We start from the raw sequence: 19747 nt of genomic DNA, 5'->3' as shown, positions 1-19747 counted from the left end.
CTGAGAAAACTGTTAATGGGCACAGAGAAACGACAAAGGAGCATAAGCACAAAGCCTGATGAATGCTGAATCGACCAACCTCACGCTATCCACACGCTTTTAGACGCGATTTGTTACAGACATGTCTTACAAATGACCAGATTCGGCGATGCATCAGCCTTCCTCCATTCAAAGTATTCCCACACCAAAAATTTTGACTTTTTTTGGGGCACCAAGTCCTCCTGCGCTGAACTCATCATTCCTGTTTATGCAGGCTATCTGTCATTAAAGGGGTGGTCCACTGTGATATCATATTTTAAACTTTAGTTGATGTGTAATGTAGCTGTGTAAACATAAACAACATCTCTGAATGTAAAAAGTTCTAAGATCAATGCGAAGGGAGACCTTGGTTTTTACAGAGTTAGCTTAGCAAAGCCTACGATAAACGAATTTTGGGGACTACTAAAAATACTTCCGCCCCTCTGAGATCACAAAAGTGCACAAACTGCACAGGTAAGGGCCGTGGCCAGAGGCGCTGTAACGTTATAGCAGAGATGAAGCTAAAAATGTGACCAAACACTGTTTCCACAGAGCTAGTTAGCTTACCTGACTCGTGGTAGCAGCAGAATAATAAATCAAGGCTCACACAGGTAGCATCCCACATCTTGTGCTTTAATCTTCTGTCACGATATATTACAGAAAATAACTTAATCCGAGCATCAGAGAAAAAGAAAAAAAACTCCTGTGCACATGCGCTTGTTACAGAAAGTTCACACATTCATTCACACACATAGACGCAGACAACATTCACACACGCACACACATAGACACACACAAAGACGAGGTCTCTTAAAGGAGCCGCACCCCATTTTCACTCGTTACAGACACTTGATTTTATTTTAGTGAGCAGGCAGGCGGTTGACTGATTGTTTACACAGCAGAAAAGCGCGTGCTTTTACAGGCGTGACGTGGAGCCTTTCCACGAATAGCAGCACATTATGACGATGACCAATCAGAGTCACTTAAGGGCGGGCCTTTCAGAGGAACTAGGAAATTTGACAGTCGTTTTCATGTTAGCTGAGTAGCTGTATGTAATCAAAGTGAGATATATGAAAAAATAATACGATTTCCTTCAAGTGAAACAAGAGCACACATTGCTTTTATAAACACAACCAAGCATTAAAACTACATTCTGGACCACCCCTTTAAGCTCAGTCTCCTGTTCTCGCACTCTGTTTAGGTGCACTGCGATATGATTGGTTCAAATAGCAGACTGTGGGAAAATCGTGCTGTAAGGCATTTTAGAAATTGTGCATGTTTAAAATCATGATTTTGTTGCGATTTCAATTAATCGCTCAGCCCTATTTCATATAATCATGAAAAACCTTTGATTTTGACATGCCATTTTCTAGGCCTGTAAACGTTTTGGAAAACAAAATAAAAGCTAAGTTTTCAAAAATTCACAGAAGTTTGTTTAACAAATATCTGCATATTTAAACTACTTTATACTGAATATATTTTAACTGATTATATTGGTTAAATTTCAACTATATTTCTCTTCATGATGTTCTCTCTCGTGCTAAAAGCACTTTAAAAAATAATTGTAATTTTTCTTTTTTTTTTCTTCTTTTTCTTGTTTTTAGAAACTGACCTTGACAAATGTATCCATACAGAAAGTGTCTATTAATATGTTTAATATGTAATCTATTGAAACTGTTGGCTTTAGTTTCATTTTAACGGTCATTTTATAAGAAATTTGTCAATTATACCCTGCCTCGGCAGAAATTACAATTGGCTTGTTTAACTATATCATTAAAGTAAATCAGTATAAACTGGAGGTGACTGAATGCACACAGTGAAATGTGGTAAGTGCTAGTGTATGGATTCAAAACTAACCATATGTCACCACATTAGAGCACAGATCTAGAGATAATGAATTCACATTTTTCAGTTAGAAACTTTGATTAAAGCTTTTTCACACCAAGACAAGCTATCAAAATATTTGCAAATAAAAATACTTGCTGATGCAAATTTTGGGTAGATTCTTTGCGATAAACATTTAAATTTATTTATGCATCTGTTTAGATTTCCATGGACATTTGCATGCTTTCAATTACATTTGTTTGCATTAGTTGTTGTTTGATAAACACCACAGAGAATACTGTTTGACTTCCTTTGTTCAACATAACAAGTAGGTGTCAGTAATGGAAACTCGTAGATTGCTTTGTGTACCATCGTAACCAGGAAAACTTGCAAATGTCAGATTTTTTTAGAAGAGCTAATTGGTTTTAGAAGCAAAATTGATAAACGAATTGGTGTGACCTCATTTTTAATATTATCAAGTTTGTCAACACCATTTGAACTGTGTTTTTTGGAAAATGTTTGTAGTTGTAGTTACTTTGTTTCTTCCTTTCTTTTTGCCTTAATGAAGAATGACCAAAAGAATTTTGTTGTGAGTATATTGGGGACTTCAGTCCATTTTCATTGTCATTCAGACATTTTAATGCTAAACATTAGTGTTGGTGTGAACAGGCTTTAACTGGTCAATATTGCAAAAATACAGACTGGCCCCTTTTAGGTTTTGACTTCTAATTTGCTTTCATTACATTGTTAACATTAAGCGTATCAAAAGGTAAACACACTTGACCGCTGATGAATTGACTGCAGCCTTTAACTGTCACATGAGAGCCAAAGTTGGCTCAGGAGACAACTTAATCTTTCATCTCTCTTACTTAGTCTCTCATATATACACTATGAATACACAAAACACATGACAGCTTAAAGAAAGCATCTTACATGTGTTTTGTGTGCATTTGTGATGCATCACTGGCAGTGGCCCCCATGAGAACAAACAAGGGAAATGAATCTGAACACTTTGTTTTTTGTTTGGTTTGTCTTTTTGTGTGCGTAGGGGGGGCGAGGGGATTGGCTGTTTGGAAATCCTCCTTAAATCCCTTCGTCTGAAGTGGTTGGACAGCACATTCCTTATACCTTTCCTGGTTCTTTCATTGCAGTCTATTGTTTAAGCCATCCTGCAAGATGTAATTCCGAAATCATACTGGCCTTATTAGCGGTTTGCTGTTGGATTCCTGTAAGCCAAATTGGCTTAAGCTAAAGGAGGGGTGCGGGGGTGGACGCATTGCGGACGTTCATTTAAAGAAACAATTAGACTCTGTAAATGGCGGGGGACCAATGGGAGCCACGTATATAGGTCAGAGACCTTTTAAAACAATAAGCTCCCCCACACTGTGAGGGCACCTGACAAATAATGGCCCCGCTGTGAGGCCTTATCTCATTGGTTGCTGGGAGACTGGTGAGCTGTCATTCATGTTGATCTGATTGGCGCACACAAGCCCAGTTCTACTCTCAATTGTTTGACAGCCAAAAGTGACAAGGGAGGAAAATATAGGCCTGCCACTGGCATGCATACTGTTGATAAAACGCATCTGTGCTACTGTTTTAAAAATAAATAAATGAATAAAATAATGCAGCACAATAAATCGTTTCAGCATCAATATCGCAATGTGTGAATCTGCAATAGTCACATCGCAGGATCTGCAATGTTGAGTTGTGATTGTGATTAACCAGAAAACACAGATGCCTGCATGTGACTATGTAGGATTTCAAGCAATTCTATACTAATTGGGTGCTAGAAATGATCAAATGTGCAGCTTTAACAAAGAATAATTGCATTTATTTATTTCTGCAATGAAGACTATAGTAGAAAAGGTCAAGAATGAGTGTAATTGAATATGGGTTAAGGACAACTTTTATGAAAGCTTTGATGATCAGATTAAAACGTTGACTACTTTATACAGTGTTATTTTACATTTAATCTTTTAATATTGGTACCTCAATACTGTTAAGATTCTCCAGAAAGCCATAAATCAGTTTATTTGACTTTTATCTTTGTTCTTTTTTATAAATTTATGCTTGTAATACATTTATTATATTTTATGCAAATTTACTCCCCTACAAAATCAAGACCATCAATTTAAACTTATGAATTCTTTCCAAATAGAATTATTAGTCATATTGTGAAATTATATTCATATTGCAGTGTATATCGCAGAAAAACAAAATATCACAATGTCAGTTTTTTTCCAGTATGGTGCAGCCCTATTGCTCACCAAGACTTCAGGCTTGAGATTTATTTGATTTGAAAAATACAGTAACAATTGTATTAGTGTGAATTCTAACAGTTAACAATTTGGTGCCCTATTATTATTATTATTATTATTATTATTATTATTAATGTTATGTTAAAGTACTATGATCCATTTCACCCATTATATTAGTAAATGTGCATGTTTGACTGAGGATTGATATTTGAGTTCCTGTTCCGATCTAATTCTGCTTTTACATGAGCTTCTGTTTAATATTTCTACATGTGGGAACATTTCATTTCACTTTATGAAGTTTAACAAAGTAATTTCTAGACGAGCATGTGATAAGATTGACTGCAGCTGGTCTCTCATCTACAATCATTAGTTAGCCAATCAGATTAACCTTAACTCGCTATATGTAGCCTAGCTAAAATTTCTCCCTTATCTTCGTTTTCCAAAGAAACCCCCCATCCACCCCATCTCCCCCTGTTTTTCCTTTTCAATGGGGAGCTCTCGAGAACTACCTGATTTCGTACTCCCCTTCCATGCTCATCGACCAGGCAGGATCCCTGGGCTCAATTATTTCCAGAGCTCAGGGTTCTCTCCCAGGACAGCATGCCAAACCTGCTATCATTATCAAACAATACTGAAGTGTGAACTAGTAGTATTGTATTATTGTGCTGCATTAATCACTGTATTAGTTGCACATCTCAAGGAAATGTATAACTTTGTGATTTAGTAGCTAATTCCTATTTGCAAATCTCATTCATACAATTTAGTAAAATGTTTTTGTCATTTTCCTTTTAAGAATCGTAGATTTTCATACGAATTAAATTGTATGAATTTGTACAACACAACATGCACTCAGTAGTACAGTTACACTGATGGGACACGGCACTTTTTTATAGTGACAAAAATATGCTAGTACGCTAGTTTGCTTTAAAACCTATCCTATCAACCATTTAATCTGCATGCTGACTTTCATGCACTTTTTACAGCATTAGGTTATATTTCTCATGTGATTGCGCATGTACTGTCAAAACCACATAGGATTTACATGTAAACACATTTGTTTTGTTTTTTTGTCTACCATTCTTTTTTGTTTGATATTTTGTTGTCTTGTAAAGCATTGTTTTTAAACTAGTTTGGGGTTAGCGTAGTTCAGACAACCTGATTAATAGTAAAACTAACATCACAAAGAACCTTGATAAAATCATGAATCGTGGAAACAAAATCATGATGATATTTGATTAAATCTGATACATGATAACTTTGCCATATATCCCCCCCTATAAAATTATTTAAAGTAATTAATTTAGGGATATTTCACATATATGCTACATGCTATTTGCTAATAACTGACATATTAAAATAAATATAACTTAATAATATATTATTTTTTGTAAAATTAATTATTTAGCAAAAACAAACCTACCTTACAGATGTTTATTATGTTGCTGCTGCAGTGTTTACATTAGAAAGATCCACAAGAGAACATTACACTTATTTTGTTGGCAATAATGACTCAAACAGCATGTACTGATTTTCATCATCTGAGAATCAGTACTGCATCAGTGCACATGGCATCTTCATTACATAACTATTGGACATAAATATTCTCACGTTTTTATGGATAGCATGCGAATGGCACAATAGTGATCTCAATGTTTTAATGAAAATGCAAACAGTCTACTTTGTCTTTACAAACAGTAACCATGCAAGACGGCCTTTTCTGTTTAGCCACTGAGTCTCAAAACTCAACAGAATGTGTTGTCGTTTGCCAATTAGCAGAGATTTCTTTTAGTTGTTAGCTTTATGGTCCACTGATTAGATGGGCGGTCCCAACTAAGTCAACCAAGGTTAATTGGTTTATGTAAGGGCACAATAATGGCCAAACACAATTGTGATGGTAGTAATTATCCAGTTCTTTGCAACATCTTTAACTGTTAGGCTTCAGAAGATTGCCTTGGATTCTTTCGTCCATCTAATGATTTTGATTCGGTGTGTAACTCACTTTGCTGCCCAGCTTTGAGGTCAAAAAAAAGATTCATGTCTCTCTAGAAATCTGCAGACCACCTGCAAATCTGTGCTGCCTTGAAGTTCATGAGTTCAGCTGTGAATGTTGGAGAAGCCAGTTAAACCAGATGCAGTTCCTGCGGAGGAATTGACAGCTTGAAGCATTTGATAGAACCTTTGGCTGAACCTGCTATAGCAGAACTGCAGCCATGGCGTTATTTAAATGTATTTTTATTGAATGTTAAATGCACCTTAATTATCATATTTCTTGGTTCATCTTTCTTTTTTCTTTTTTTTCAAAATAACTGATAAAAAAGACCTTAAGATTTGCGTTTAGACCTCATGACTGATTGAGTGTGTTACGTGCAAGACGTGTCTACACGTGAGGGTCATCACGGCAAACAGAGGCAGCCAAGCGAAGCAGAATCTGAGATCTTGCCACACATTTCAGCAGGTCTCATTCAGGAAGTGGGTTGTGAAAGGGTGTGTGTTTGAGTACAGGTGTGGAAGACCAGCCTGAACCTGCCCAGACCTTCAGAGCTCTTTCTCAATAACAACAGGAAGAAAGATGCTCATATTGACAAGGCACGGCTGCCTCGTGTGGCCAACCCTCCTGGCATAAGCCATAAATCTGTTTTGTGTAGCTCTGTACTTTAAAAAAAAAAAAAAAAAAAAGAAAACTTTACCTTCAGTTTTGTGTGGGAATGTGACTCCAGACCCTCACTAAATGTAAACACGAAGAAACTGACTCTTCCAGGAGCTTTAACTTGCCATGGTTGCAGTATTTTCTCATTATTTATGTAAAGACTGCAGCATCATTTTCTCTTATAAACCACAGTATAATTCAAAGCTTAGACTCTGCAGAAGAGCAAATTGCTGTGAAAGCATTTTCTGCTGTGGTTTGGAATTATTTTCACCATTGGTTTCTCAACACTGTTTTTGCCTTGCATTGTAAATAGTTTGTCCTTAATGGGAGATGTTGAAGAGTCGCTATGCCATTTAATATTTCCAAACCAGGATATCCTAATTTCCTTCTGCATTTACCATTGTTTCAACTTTTTTTGTTTAAATTTGGGTTGTTATTGCAAATAGATACAAGTACATGAGTACTTAATCTTCAATATAGGGCTGTGTGATACAGGAAAAAATTATTATCACAATATAATTTTTAATATAATTTGGTATCAATAATTATTGAATATTTACGATTAAATTAACTAACATTACTAAGGCAAATAGTTTTAATTGTCAAAGACGACAACCAAAAATATATACATACATCTCGTCTCTTATGTCTTCTAATAAAATAAACATAAGTGCTAAAGAGACTCAAACTTAACAAGTAAACCATTACAAAGTGTGTGCAATGATAAAGTGTAAACGATGAACAATCAAAGCTAACTTTAAAGGTTGATCTACATCTATAAGGAGGTGTCTATAATAATCACACAGTAAACCACAAACTCCATTTACAAAACAAATTATGATCATCAAATTTGAGTTTTCAAGTTAAGGAACCAGCCATCATTATTAAAATACATATTGCAACATTGCAAATTGTGAAGTTTAATGACTACATTAACCCTATGGTAAAACTCTTTCAGGTGCTAGTGGCTGGGATTCACAAGAAAAGAAACCAAAAAGACCCTCTGGTGACATCCTTGCATCTTTTTTAACTTACAGTCTCTTCACTGCTACTTGTCATGGCACTTATTTTCATGTGTGTTGTTATTCTGACCTGAGGTAGTGAAACCCAACCAGAGTCCGTTCATGTGTTGTGTGTAAAAGCATGTGAAAAGTGCGAAAAGCGTGTTGATTTGGTTTCCTTTACCATTTTCAATGCACTTTGTGCTCGCTCTCCTCTAGTGTCTCTTGTAACTACTGTAGATGACCTTCAACAGGTTTCTCAGAGGATGACAAACGAACAAATTATTGTGGCTGTTCTGATACTGCTTTGTATTTATGAAGTAAATGAAAAAGCACTGCCATGTTTGTTATATTGATATTGATATCGTTTCATCGGCCCAGCCCTACTTCAATATACAGTAGATGCAAAATTGAAGTCTATTGAAATGTTATAATAGTTGTAATATTATGGGTAACCTTTGTGGAATGCTTGCAGAATATACACAATATTTTAAAAGGTTGAAAAGATTAAAATGAGTATAGCATAGCTATTTTTCAAGTGATTGAAAAGGTATTAAGGTCAACATGGTAAATTGTGGTTCATAATGTAACATTTTTGAGTGAAACAGGATCATCAACAAGGTAAAGGACGGATTAAACAACACGCATAAATAGTGGTCTCTCTAAAATGGCAGGTAGTTAAAGGGGAGGGGTTTAAAAACAGTAAGGATTAGTGTCTACAACTGAAATGAAAAGTTATTTCTGAGGCAGATTAAGTTAGTACATTTTATGAAAGATTACAAAGACAATCACTTTTTTCGTCAGTGTCCTCTGATGCCAAATTTGACTACAATCATTCAAGACAGTAAACAAGGTCAATTGTTTTGGTAATTTTGAATTTGGTCAAATAAATTTGATAATTTGAGTCACAAAGGTTTGTTATGCATTAAAAATATTTATTTGAAATTAACAGAATGGCTGCTGGATTAGTACCAATTCATCTTTATCCAATTGGTCTGCATCTCTTAACCTTAATGTGTTTCCCTAGTTTAGTTACTTAGCATGTCTTGAGTGAGGAATCTATTCAAACCTTTTATCTGATTAGCCTGTTTTCCTTTCCTCCACAAACAGTTTTAAAGGGACAGATTGAAGGTGTCATTAACACCCTAATCCTCCCTCATTCCTGCAGCCCCTCTAAACCCGGTGCTGTTTGGTGTCACCCATGACAGTGGGAGATTAGGGAGCAAATCTGGAACGCCTCACTTAGCAGCTTGTTTGGGGTGGGGGGGGATGGGGGGGATCATCTCAGATGTAGGATGAGGTCAGAGCCAGATGAGGATTCAGCCCCTCATCACTGATGACTCAAACACACACTGCATGACCTACAGTCAGGACAGTGGGAGTACAGTGTAGCAGACAGCAAATCTGTGGATTAAAGAGAATATTAGTATTTCCATGCCCTGTCTATTTGAACTGCACATTGCATGATTAGCAAAATAATGTTTGGAATTGTAACATTACAAAGTAAAGCTGTTGAAATAGAATAATATTGTGTCTATGTGCTTTATGAGAGTGTTACCATGATAATAGGAAGTTGTAGGTTATTGGCAGGTTGTTGCTATGCAGTTTCTGTGTTGTGGGTTGTTGTTTAGTTGCCATGTTAAATGGTCTTGACCCCTTAAAGGATATCAGCAAAAATTCAATATTATGATTCTTAACAATGTTTATCTCATCTAATCTATATCGTAAACTGCATATTTACAACTACATTTACTTATCAGTGAGGAATCAAAATTAAAAGTCATAAGAGACTTGTCAGTGTAAATCTTACTAATTGAGGGCTGGGTGAAAAAACCATTATTGATATAAATTGACCAAACGGTATTGTCAGTAATGATAAAAAAAAAAAGTTTGGAATGAAGTTTTGGTGTGAAGCACTTTAGTGTTATTAAAATGTGCCTGCTGATCGGAAGGAATGCCAATAACCTTAGGCGACTTGCATGATGCGCACATGAGAGCGAAACGTACATAGTGTGCAAGCAGCGCACACATGGCGCGTGCATTTTCTAGGTACACCTACTGTACAATGCCTGTGTGTGCACCACAATTCATGCGAGTACAACTAACCAATCTGCTTCACACTTTGCATGGAATATTCACATTTTAGTAAAATAATAACATATATGCCTCCAGTGATTTCCTTAAGATAAATACTAAAAAATAGCACAACTGGAATAACTACAGCAGTTACGATCGTCTGATCTCAAATGAAGCAAGAGATCATGATGACATATGATGACGTGTGCTGTCCCAATTTTTAGGAGTAAATTTTAAAGCCCTTCCCCTCAACCCTCAGTTGTAAGGACCAAGGAGAAGGGGTAGGGGTACAAAAATAGAAACGGGATTAGGCCTAACTACCTCAGACAAACACATTGCACCTTAAACACTGCAGTGCTTTTTAGTTTTTACCATAAACTTGCATTAGAACTGCAGTAATGTTTTGTCCGTTTCTCAAACTCTGAAAAAACTGTTGATATTCGCCTAGTTATGAGAGACATCAGGTCCATTGTAAATGGTCAAGGAAAACACGCGCTTGCACTTGTCTCTTCAGGTCAGAATAACAATACATGTGAAAATGAGTGCCGTATAGCAGGAGTGAGAAGATTGTAAATAAAAAAAGATGTCGCCAGAGTGGCTTTTTGGTTTCTTTTCTTGTGCACCCCAGCCACTACCATCCCATCTGAAAGGTCGTTTAGCATAGGGGCTAATGTTGTCATTCAACTTCACAATTTGTAATGTTGCAATATGTATTTTAAATAATGATGGGAAGTTCCTTTGCTTAAAAGCTCAGATTTTATTATCGTAACTTGTTTTGTTTACACTTTGAGGTTTACTGTATCATTATTATTGACACCTCACTGATGTTAATCTACCTTTACCATTGCACACAGTTTGTAACTATTTATTTATCAGTTTTAAGAGACTCTTTAACACTTATGTTTATTTTATTATAAAGAGATGAGATATTTTGTTTAATTACTTTTGTTTTAACTATTAAAACTATTTGCCTTAGTAATGTTGGCAAATTAAAATAAAGAGATTAAATAACAAAAAATCCTTGTATTCCTAAATCTATTAAAACATATTCAATAATTATTGGTATTATTGAATGATAAGAAATATGATATCGGGATAATTGCTTTTGCAATATCGCCCAGCCTTTATCTCATTACATTGTTTGAAACTTGCAATAGGGTTGTCAAAAGTATCGACTTCAGTACTAATCATTTAAAAAACATCAATTTCCCCTTAATAATTAAACACCGTTGTGCACGTTCTTATACACAGCTGATTGGACATTGTGTTGGTTGGCTTTAAAGGTCATCGCTTTACCCCGCTTCACAAATATTAAGCAAGCGCAACCACAGGCATGGACAATGGAGCATTTGAAAGCAGCTTATTTCTGTTGATCCATTTATGACTTACAAAAATTCCAGTGTCCGTGTATCTGTTTGCACTTGCTGAATATTTGACATCTAACCTAGAAAAAAATTGACAAGTTCAAGATTCCATAACTATTCCCTCGCTTGTGCTGGAGAGAGCATTTATACTTTACAGATAGTGAAGGGTGCCTGCAGATATGAAGTTTATATCTACAACTCATCATTTTAAAATTCTTTAAAATAGTCAATCTTACATCTACTGTAGGTTCATAACTAGTGGTTTATCAGGCTGCACGAGCTAGTATAAGGTATCCGATCCAGAAACTCAAAGATAATTCTAATATTTTCTTAACGAGGATTTCAATGTAGGTCATCTTTTGTGTTTTTTATTTGTCAGATCCGAAACGCTTGTGAATGAGATCATAATTGCACCACCATCTTGTACCAAAGTATGAAGAGGGCATCCAGTTCATCCTGAGCCATGTTTTGCTTCCTGACAGTCATCCTCAGTTCCTCTCACTTTGCCAACTCCACACAAACATACTGTCTTAGATCTTTACAAAAATCCTATTTAATAGCCTTTATTTAAATTTCTGTGGACGTTACATACTGGCAGCCATAGTGATTGTGTCATGTAATGATAGGACATGCTTGGTTATGTTAGACGTTTGGCAGTAAAATACCAATCTTGGCCACAATTGCAGAACATATGGGGGGTGGAGAACAAGGTTAAACACTAAGCATATGTTTTTGTGTAGCCATGGTTTATGTGTAGAGCTACAATGAAAAGGGTATGAAATGCACATTGGACGTACCAGCTGTACATTTGTGCTGAAAAACTTTCCAGACCAGAGTGGACTTGATGGAATGTTTAAAACAACTTCTGTAGTTTGTCTACCTGTAAAAGATGGCAAGGGAGCTTAATCTACCGACACAGTCCACCCTTCACTACTGCCTGCTAACTTCTCCCAGATGTGTACGCTGATGCACTGTGGGTAACAGGAGTTAAAACCTGAAGGGGTGTGTAGGAGCCTGAATAGAGAGCTCTGCTGAGTGTGCACTGGTGCAGGAGGGGCTTGCTTCTTTAATCTCTATCAGGGCTGCACAGAGCAGCCAAAAGCCATTGCTTTTTTCATCCAGGGAAATTTTGCATTGGTTTAAAGCAAACACAGACATATTCACCCAGGAGGCTCTGTCTGAAAGGACATTACCATGATCCTGGACTGCAGGGAACCCTTGAAGATCTCTGTCTTCTTTCTATATGTATATAATCGGATAAGATATGCAGGTCACAACTTTGTGCTAGAGTTCTCTTCTTTTTTTTTTCTGGTTCCCAGAGCATGTATTTTGAGGACATTATAGAAATAGATATTTTGTTTGTCAGGGTGCTTTTGGTCAGGTTTTTGTCATGCAGAATGTGTCAGTCAATGCTAATTCACATCACTTTGTTTACTCAAACATAGAGGTCAGAGCTCGCGTTTCCAGATGACTTTCACAAAGAGCATTCTTTACCAGCACACTAGTGACAGTGAGCACAAATTATCCACCCCAAGCAAGAATTTTGGGCAGAGTATTGTGGAAATAAGAACTGGAATTGAATTGGCATTTTCTCCAGAACACACAGTAGGAAATGCAAGAGAAAATGGGAAAATAAACTGTGTTGGGAGGGAGGCATAATGATTGGCCATAAAACTCTTTTGAATCCTGCTTTTTATGAGCCTTTGTAAAAATCCAACAAAACTTGAAAAGGGACCCATTCAGTGTGAAAGTTAACGAGAGGTGGGAAGACATGAACAAAGGCCTGAGACCTCGCCCACTCCTCTTTCTCACACCCACTTGTGGGTGACTGAGGGAGACCGTATCGCTACGGTCAAGTGATGAATTATGCTTCAGACATGTTGTGGGTCATCTCAGTTAAGTTGTGAAGAAACTTCTGCATTCCTGGATGAGGCACTGTGCAGTGGAATGTAGTTTTTATTCCTACCAGGCTCACCCACCACAATTCTAGTGACCCCGACCTTGGGGCTGGGCCCCTACCCATGGAGTTCAGTCAGGTGACTGCAGATCCAGGCACATCATTAAAGCATTAGTTGAACTATCTATTTCTGATTGACAACATATGAGAAGTAAGAACTCTAGAAGTAGAGTTAACCATTTGCAGGCCTTTTTTATGTAGTTTTTTGGATGTTTTTTTATAAAAGAGATGTGGCTATTCTGTTGTTATGTCTCTGGTGTTTTAGTCATACAGGTTACTTACACAAATCTGTTATTATATTATTAAACTAGAATTATTGTAATTGTGTACACTATTGGGGTTTAATGTTTAAAAAATGTAACATTATACAAATATTATATAGAATCATTATACAAATATTATGAAAGTTATAAATTGACTGTTTAAACTATAAGGCCATCAAGATGTTTTCCATCAGACATTTGTTTTGTAGGTTTAGTGGCTGAAATGTAAAGTGTGCACGCGTGTAGGGATTTTGCAACTACAGGACGGATAATGTTTTTAAAAAAAGAGAAGGAAAACACACATATTTTCTCTCAAGTTAGTTTGTAGACATGCCCATAATCCCCAATTGCAAGGATGCAATCATTCAGGCATGTTGTTTCTCACCATTGACTCGCTTTCTTGCTCTTTTATCAACATTGGCCATTAATGGAAACTTGTTTGGCAATATTGTTGTCTTTCTTGACTTAATTGAGTTTGTTTTCTGTCTGGTGGGCACTATGCCATTCACTTTCTCCTAGAAATCTATGAAAACAGCCAGCTGTCCTTTTCTCACTGAACTTGATTTCCCATCATGCATCAATGCAGAGGGGATTACTCTGTCAGAAGTAGTTTAGGCTTGGTGACTTAGTAGCATGCCCTGACTCTCAGTCCCATTGGAGGTTAAAGAATCTGAGCTGGGTCTATGCCGAAACCAGCTCAAATGGTCACCCGGAGCCAGAATGGAAAATTCAGTGGAGTCTAGTTGCTGCCTGGCAAACTAAAACATGTCTATTTCTTAAGCTTTAAGTCTCGGGCTCTAGACTGCAGTGTCTTTCTTGCTTTTGGTCTTTGCTTACTCATTCACAAATTAAGTCCTTCACTTGTCCCCCCAAGTTCCCAAATGTCAGATAAGTTAAATGTTAATAGTTCTTTTCAGAAGAAGACATTTGAGGGTGGACATTTGGAGTGAGCAGTACCCTTCCTAATAAAGGCCAGAAGCTGCAACACTTCAATGTGTTTTCTATCAAGAGACTTGCAGTTGTGGCTGAAATTCCAGGACATAATAAAAGTATGTCTGGACTCAATCAAAATAACCATGCCGCCAAAGAGCTAAACTATGAACAACTGTGGCTGGGTGCTTTGATGAAAATTCAGAAGCTTTGTCAAAGCATTTTTAAAAATTGATTAGAGAGTAATTGAGCTGAAGGTGGGCATTTTGTTGCCTGTCTTCGCTTGTGATTTCATGCTGGGAAGTCTGTTAAATTTGCCCTGGAAACTATATCTTATATTCACAGTCCACAGTCTCAATGTGGTTGGTAGCTGTATGATTCAACAATGAAAGAAGGTGTATGTGTGGTGTGCTTCAGTATGATTTTGAAGGCTTTGTGATCTCACTTGATCCCTTAATCTATGCATTTCAGAAACATGGAGTTCTTATGGCTCTTATCGCATATCTATCAGAATACAGTTACATTAATCTCTGCTGCATACCTACATCAGATACCTTTTTCTCAATGGTTGAAGTTGTAGCCTCATGCTTTGTTAGTGTGACAGAAAAGAATGTAATGTCATAATCCTTGGAGCATCTGAGGGGTATAAACCATATAGCAGGTCTGATTAGATCTGCATGCATGTCCTCATTCACAACTTAAAGTTGAAGCTTTACTTGTAGTTTAACAGACTAAACTGATCTCTCTTTACAGTGTTGCCGTATATTTTCCATACTTTCTGGCTTAATTTAATCGTCTGTGTCTGCCCATTTGAGTCATCTTACCATCATATTATTACTATATTCAGGGGTGCATACTGCATATGTTTTTTTGGTAAGGTTCTCAAAAGAGTACCTGGAGATGTTGCTTGGTCCTCAAAAATCTCACATTTCATTATGCAGGACCATGTGATCAGCTGATGGTTTCACATTTGGCTCAATTGTCTAGCCTGCACCAGAGTTTAAATGACCATGCTGTCAGATAAGAGGGTAAAGTTGTGGTCACACTGCACTTTTTGCCCCAAAGACTTCCATTCATATGAATGCGACTGACTAAAAACTCAAGTTTTGCAGAAGTTGGTGAACTCTGACCTGCAAAATCGCATCACATGATTGCATGAGACCAATCAAAGATCAAAACATGCTCTCTACAGAAATTTAAAATATGGACCAATCAATTTTTTTGTCTAACCATCTTATTTAATCCCACCCCTTTTTACAGCGCCATAGAACAGAATTTTACGTGCTCAAACTCTAGAGTGACTACAGCATCAGTTATGAAAAATTAAACACGTAATCACTTTTTTTGATCAACTCACACATTTAATATTTGCTTGCTTCTGTTATTTGGTGCAATTATGAAAAACTGTACACCAGAACATCCCTTTTGGGTGAACTAAGTGAAGATTTACAAAATAATTAATGATAAAAACCATGTGATATGATTGATTGCGGCTGGACTTGCGTTCTTAATCATTAAGAATTCAATCATATTGATTCAAGCTTACAATAAATAGACCAATTTTACCGTACCTTATCTTTCTTTTGAAAGAATCCCCCCTTCTACATCATCTCCTCCTTTTCCTCCCGCTACCAGGGGAAGTTCTTGAGATCTACCTGATCTCGGACCCTCTTATGTACTTATTGACCAGGTAGGAGCCCTGGGCTCAATTATCTTCAAGCTTAGGGTTCTATTCCGGGACAGCATTCCAAACCTTCTAATAGTGTCAAGCAATATCTTGAAGATGTAGTTTGTGAATTGCAGGTGTGACAACATCTCTGTCTGTGCACAGAGACCAACTGCCAGAAACATGGCTAAGTTGTACGAGCCTATATACTGTACAATGTTCAGTGCTATTTGAATCTTATACAAATTAGTTAAATCTGAGGTATTGTGATCTAAATCTAAAGCTTACCCCCTTTAACCTACTTGGAAAAAAAAATATTTAATGAAAGCAAGTGCATTTTTACAAAGCCACACACAATTAAACATGCTTGTATGAATTATCTTACCTTTGATGCATGGGGAAATTCTTGATTGTGAAGTAACTTTGGTAACAATATTCCAAAATGCCAACAGCACTGGTACATAAATGCTCTTAAATTCTGTATTACCTGCATTCTAGTTATGTGCAACCTTGACTATATCAATAATTTATACATTTAATCCACTTTGTATTATCACAGGTATTAACCATTGTGATTTTTTTATATTTTGCAGAAGAGGTTGACTACAGCAACTTTGGCACCAGCACTCTGACCCGTAAAAAAAAGGCAGTGGTCACTCTTCGCAATGACCTGAACAGAAAACGGCCCCACATTCGCATTGGCATGCCTCAAGACTTTCGTCCTGTGTCGTCCATTATTGACGTGGACATCCTTCCTGAATCTCATCGAAGAGTACGTCTCTACCGGTATGGCTCGGACAAGCCCCTGGGATTTTATATCCGTGATGGCACCAGTGTCCGTGTTACACCCCATGGCTTGGAAAAAGTCCCGGGTATCTTCATTTCCCGTATGGTACCTGGAGGCCTGGCTGAAAGCACAGGCTTGCTGGCAGTCAATGATGAAGTTCTGGAGGTCAATGGCATCGAGGTGACAGGAAAGACCTTGGACCAGGTGACTGACATGATGATCGCAAACAGCCACAACCTTATTGTGACCGTGAAACCAGTAAACCAGCGCAACAATGTGGTTCGCAGCAGTCGCATATCAGGTAGCTCGGGTCAGTCATCGGATAGCAGCGGTTCAGTAGGGTACCCCGCCATCACCGTTCCCACAGGTGCCACTGCCATCTCTCATGGCTATAGTCCAGAAGATCTGGAAAGTGACGAAGAGTCAGACATCGTAATCGAGAGCAACATCAAACGACCATCACGGCGGTCCAACGCCTCAGTGGCTTCAAATGCATCCCGGTCCCAGACACAAACGACCACTGTGACCCCACCTAGCCCTCCTACTCGACCTCAAACGAGACCGCCATCCACTGTGTCTACAGCCTCTTTTCATTCTCAACCAAGCTTTAATGGCACCGTACACAATAGTTTGAGTTACAAGTTGCATAAGGACCTAACCCTTCAACACCACCCCTACCACAGCAGCAATCCTGCTATGAGGGAGAGCAATGGCAGCCTACACAAAATCCTCAGCAGCCTGAGGACTGACCCCCGTCATAGCCTGGCTTTACCCAGAGGTGGGGTAGAGGAGGATGGCACAGTCATCACTTTATAATACATGCAGACAACATCTAGCCCTCCCAGAGACTCAGTCTTTCAGCCTGGGAAATCACACTCGACTTTGAACCTCACCAAACTTAAAGGGTTTTGTAAAATTAATAATTTAACAGAACAGTATCTGGAATTTTACCTTTTTTTTTTTTTAAGTATTTGCTTTCCATGTGTTTCCATGTAATGTCTTATCTGTCAAAAATGCCTGTCAGTTTATTTCTAAGCAAAACCACTTTTTTTATCTTGTCTATCAGTGTTTCTTAAGTTCATGTTTTGAGTTTAATTTTAATCATGTTGTCTAAATATCTCCTGGGACCAGAAATTAGGTTTAGACCTGTGTGTGTGTGTACACGTCTTCTGTTTAGGGTTTGGACACCAATATGCAAATGCCAAAATGAATTTACACTTAATCAGCAACACAAACATTTTGTTTGAGCTGTCTGATTTGTATAATTATTAACGGATCTTAATTTTCTGTAAAGAATGTCTACTGTATGTGTTCAGTACTTTTATTTGTAGTAAATTACCATTTGGCCGATTTTCTTTTCATTCTTTGTTTCAGAATATTTTCAATATTACTTGTTCCCGCATCACAAAACTGCATGTATTGGAATTATAGAATCTTTTAGACAACCTTCTCAGTTAAGACATTTAAATTAAAACATTTGCATAAAACATTAGTCTACATTGACATTGGTGATGTAGAATTTGATTTGACAAGATTTCTTGTTTATTTGACTGCAGTTGAATGACAGGGCTCATCACATATAGGTATTTCACACTTGTATGCCTTTTTGAAGACCTTCTGACTTCAGGAGTCCAATGGAATGCGAGTTCATTGGTTCTCTTTGGTATTCAGTCCATACACACATTTTATGTCACCTCACTGTTAATGAATCCTCACCTTTGTTCAAGCCTCTGCAGTCTCAGAAGTTAGATTTTAACTTTACTATTAATTCCGAAGCTGAGAATACTTAATCCTGGTATTAAATTAGCAGTCTTATGTGATCCTGTTTTAAATTGGGAACAATATGTTGTAAAATGCACCAGTTTATACTCAGTAATTTGTACATTTGTGGTATATTTTTTGTATATACTTTAAAACCACTGTGGATGTTCTTTCTTTTTGGCTTTTAGGTTGACTGTAATGTTGTTTTTCTTGAACAAAGACTTACCTTCATATCCACCATTTTTGTGCCTTACTGCCCCTCCTACAGACATGGTTCACTCACACAGACGAAGTATTTGGATCTGACCACTGGAAATATTTTGGTAAAAGCAAGGCATGGTGTACCACGTGCTTTTGGTGTGTTGAAATACGTTTGTTGTGAGCCTCCATCTGCTGGTCACTGCCAGAACTGCGTCTTTTTTGCCAAGAATAATGTTCTTCGTTTTGCATTAATTTCACCGTAGTCTATCAGTGTTGATGTCTTGGTTCATCTGTATTTGTATCTATTAACATTGAATGAACTTCTTACATTCAAAGCTGATTACTTAAGAAATGGGTACGACAGATTATGTCTTCAGTCAGTCATGTTTGGACCGCTTCAGTGTCATATTTATGGTGTGATGTAACAAAGTTTAGTGTCTAAATGAGAGTTGATAGCACAGTATATATGTCAGGCAGTCCAACCACACTTAAAATGGTAGTTTAAAGCATTTTTGATACAAAAATACATGTGAATATTGTTTATATGGTTTTTACAGATGTCAGTTTTTTTTAAAAAGTATAATAAAATTCTGAGATGGATTAAAAGCATCCTTGTGTGTTCTTTGCATTCTTAGTTTGGCTAGTTAGTTTTGTCTATCTATCTATCTATCTATCTATCTATCTATCTATCTATCTATCTATCTATCTATCTATCTATCTATCTATCTATCTATCTATCTATCTATCTATCTATCTGTGTTCTTTGTATTCTTCGTTTGGCTAGTTAGTTTTGCCTGTCTGTCTGTCTGTCTGTCTGTCTGTCTGTCTTGTACTTTTCTTTTAATAATGTAATGAATACCGGTTCATTTATTTATGAGATGACTTAAATTCTGTTAACTTATTTCATTTATGATGTAACGTTATTATGTTAACTTTTTTGTAATATCATGTTTAGTTTGTTGTAAAGGCTTTTAAAGATTTTAATGTTTAAGTG

The 19747-nt window shown here is 37.0% G+C and overlaps 1 protein-coding gene across 1 annotated transcript in view; it reads left to right on the top strand.

Moving 5' to 3' along the window:
• The window catches only part of pard6gb (par-6 family cell polarity regulator gamma b), a 73498-nt gene extending 54136 nt beyond the window's left edge, over positions 1-19362 (top strand). The window contains 1 exon segment of the mRNA NM_212563.1: positions 16598-19362. Coding sequence (NP_997728.1) covers positions 16598-17607 — 1010 coding nt within the window. The 3' untranslated portion in view covers positions 17608-19362.
• The last annotated feature ends 385 nt before the right edge of the window (positions 19363-19747 follow it).

Source organism: Danio rerio, chromosome 19, assembly GCF_052040795.2.
Source record: "Danio rerio strain M-AB ecotype USA chromosome 19, GRCz13ab, whole genome shotgun sequence".
NCBI classification, from domain to species: Eukaryota; Metazoa; Chordata; class Actinopteri; order Cypriniformes; family Danionidae; genus Danio; species Danio rerio.
The sequence above is the reverse complement of the archived record's forward strand: the minus strand, read 5'-3'. Positions and strand labels throughout refer to the sequence as shown.